General features: G+C 32.9%; 1 protein-coding gene across 1 annotated transcript in view; it reads right to left on the bottom strand.

Annotated features, from left to right (window-relative positions):
- Positions 1-2,601, bottom strand: part of calcrl2 (calcitonin receptor-like 2) — a 51,235-nt gene that overhangs the window by 27,759 nt on the left and 20,875 nt on the right. Inside the window, exons 4-5 of the mRNA XM_016250535.1 lie at positions 2,100-2,207; positions 188-300 (exon numbers count right to left, since the gene is read on the bottom strand). Of these exons, the coding sequence (XP_016106021.1) occupies positions 188-300; positions 2,100-2,207 (221 nt within the window). The remainder of the gene's footprint in view (positions 1-187; positions 301-2,099; positions 2,208-2,601) is intronic.

The raw sequence follows: 2,601 nt of genomic DNA, 5'->3' as shown, positions 1-2,601 counted from the left end.
TCACTCACTCACACACACTCACACACACTCACTCACACACACACACACACACACTCACTCACTCACACACACTCACTCACTCTCACACACACACACACACACGCGCGCGCACACGCGCACACACACACACGTCATGGCAGGTAGGATTATGTATTATTGATTTAATGTGTAAAAGGGAAGCTCTGACCTCGAGTTTCTGTTTAGTGTATGCTGAGCACTGCGTGTAATTGGACCACAGGCGGTTGCTTTCCGGATGATGAAACCACTGACCGTCCGAGTCGCACACTTTGGTCACTTTCTCTGATGGAACGCAATGAGAAACGTCACACATTTCATTTGGGAAAATTGTTTGCCAAATTCGCTTTTTTTCCATTAAGATTCTTTTTTTGTTATTATTTTAATTCTCTTTTAATGGTTAAATTAAGTGCTATTAATCAAATAGCATGTGCAATTAATTGAAATCATGAAATAATTTAACAACAACTAATTAAAAGTTAAATAAATAAATAAATAAAGTAATTTTAAGGGCCCTAGAAATAAGCTGTACTTTTTTAAATTCCATTTTAATGGTTAAATTAAGTGCTATCAATCAAAAAGCATGTTTAATTCACTGAAATCATGTAACAATTTAACAAAACTAATTACAAGTTTAATTTAAGTAAATAAAATAAAATTAAACAAACAAGCTAATACTGTAAATAAACAAATGAATGAATGAATGTCATTTTTAGGGCCCTAGAAATCAGTTTTATTTTTCCCCCAAGTTCAATTAGAATTTTTCCATTTTATTATTTCACAAATTCAGTTTTACGAAACAAAACAGAAGTGTTAGTAAACAAAAAAAGCATGTTTCATTAGTTGGAATCATGAAACTAATACAATTTATTAGCAATTCATTGAAAAGTTAACAAAAAATACATTTTAGGGCTCTGGAAATATATTAGATTTTTTTCCAAATTCTTTTTTTTTTCATTTTAATTCTGTTTTAATGGTTAAATTAAGAGTTGGTAATCAAAAAAGCATGACTAATTGGCTGAAATTGTTAATTTTAAACTAATTTGATAGCAATTTAATAAAAAGGTTAACAAAAATTTTGAAATCTGTTTTATTCCATTTTTTATTTTTCTGGATTATGATTTAATTTAATTTTAATGATCAAAAAGCATGTCTAATCAATTAAATTCATAAAAATGTAACAATTTAATAATTTTTATTTACCAATTTAATTTATTAAAACAGTTATACAATAATAGGGCACTATAAAATCCTTTTTATTGTATATAAAATTCAGTTTTTCCCATTTTAGTTATATTTTTTCTTTAAATGTTTTCAATTTAACAATTTATTAAAAGTTTAACAAAAATAAAATTATTTTTCTCCCAAATTCTGTTTAATTTTTTCTGGATTAATAATCAAAAAGCATGTTTAATCCGCTGAATTCATAAAACTTTAACAATGTGATAAATTATTGAGAATTTTACAATAATAGGGCCCTATGACATTTTTATTAATTTTTTTCAGTCTGTTTTAATTTTTCTGGCTTTATTATGGATCAAAAACAGTTGTAATCAAATGAGGGCATAAGATTAACAATTTTTTTAATCTTTTAAAATGTAATCACATTAAAAGTTAACAATTCCTTTAATTTTTTGGTAAAAAAAACATTAAAACATTCAAATTAAAACATTTTAAATCAAATGAAGCTGTAATTTTGTCAAATTATGCAACAAGTGTAATATATATATATAAATTCAGAATTTTGTATTTAGAATCCAACTTGTCAATAGTTTAAATATTTAAATTAAATTAATAAATACATTATATATACAGTGGGTACGGAAAGTATTCAGCCCCCCTTAAATTTTTCACTCTTTGTTATATTGCAGCCATTTGCTAAAAATTTGTAAGTTGCTTTGGATAAAAGCGTCTGCTAAATTACTAAATTTAGCTAAATGTAAGTCCCAAATTTCAATATGGTCTCAGACTTTTGGACCCCACTGCATGTAATGTTGGTGGTGTATATGAATTATGGAATAACATTATATGATCTGCTGTGGGTTGAGCTGCATCACTGTGATTGGCAGGTGTCATCAGCTCACCGGTTGGGTCAAAGTCCTGGAAGTAGGCGGGACAGAGCTGGACGGCGGTGCCGGGGGCGGAGTCTTCCCAACAGAGCCAACCATCCCAGGTGCGGTTACAGTACGGGCCTGCATGGACACGGACACGGACACGGACACGGACACGGACACGGACACGGACACGGACACGGACACGGACACACAGACACAGACAAACACACAGACAGACACAGACAGACACAGACACACTCTCACACACAGAGACACACACACGGACACGGACACAGACACACACAGACACACACAGACAGACACAGACACACTCTCACACACAGAGACACACACACGGACACACAGACACACAGACACGGACACAGACACACACAGACACAGACACAGACAGACACAGACACAGACACAGACACAGACAGACACAGACACAGACACACACAGACACAGACACACTCTCACACACAGACACGGACACAGACACAGAGAGACACAGACACAGACACAGACACAC

Source organism: Sinocyclocheilus grahami, unplaced genomic scaffold (assembly GCF_001515645.1).
Source record: "Sinocyclocheilus grahami isolate Dianchi unplaced genomic scaffold, SAMN03320097.WGS_v1.1 scaffold993.1, whole genome shotgun sequence".
NCBI classification, from domain to species: Eukaryota; Metazoa; Chordata; class Actinopteri; order Cypriniformes; family Cyprinidae; genus Sinocyclocheilus; species Sinocyclocheilus grahami.
The sequence above is the reverse complement of the archived record's forward strand: the minus strand, read 5'-3'. Positions and strand labels throughout refer to the sequence as shown.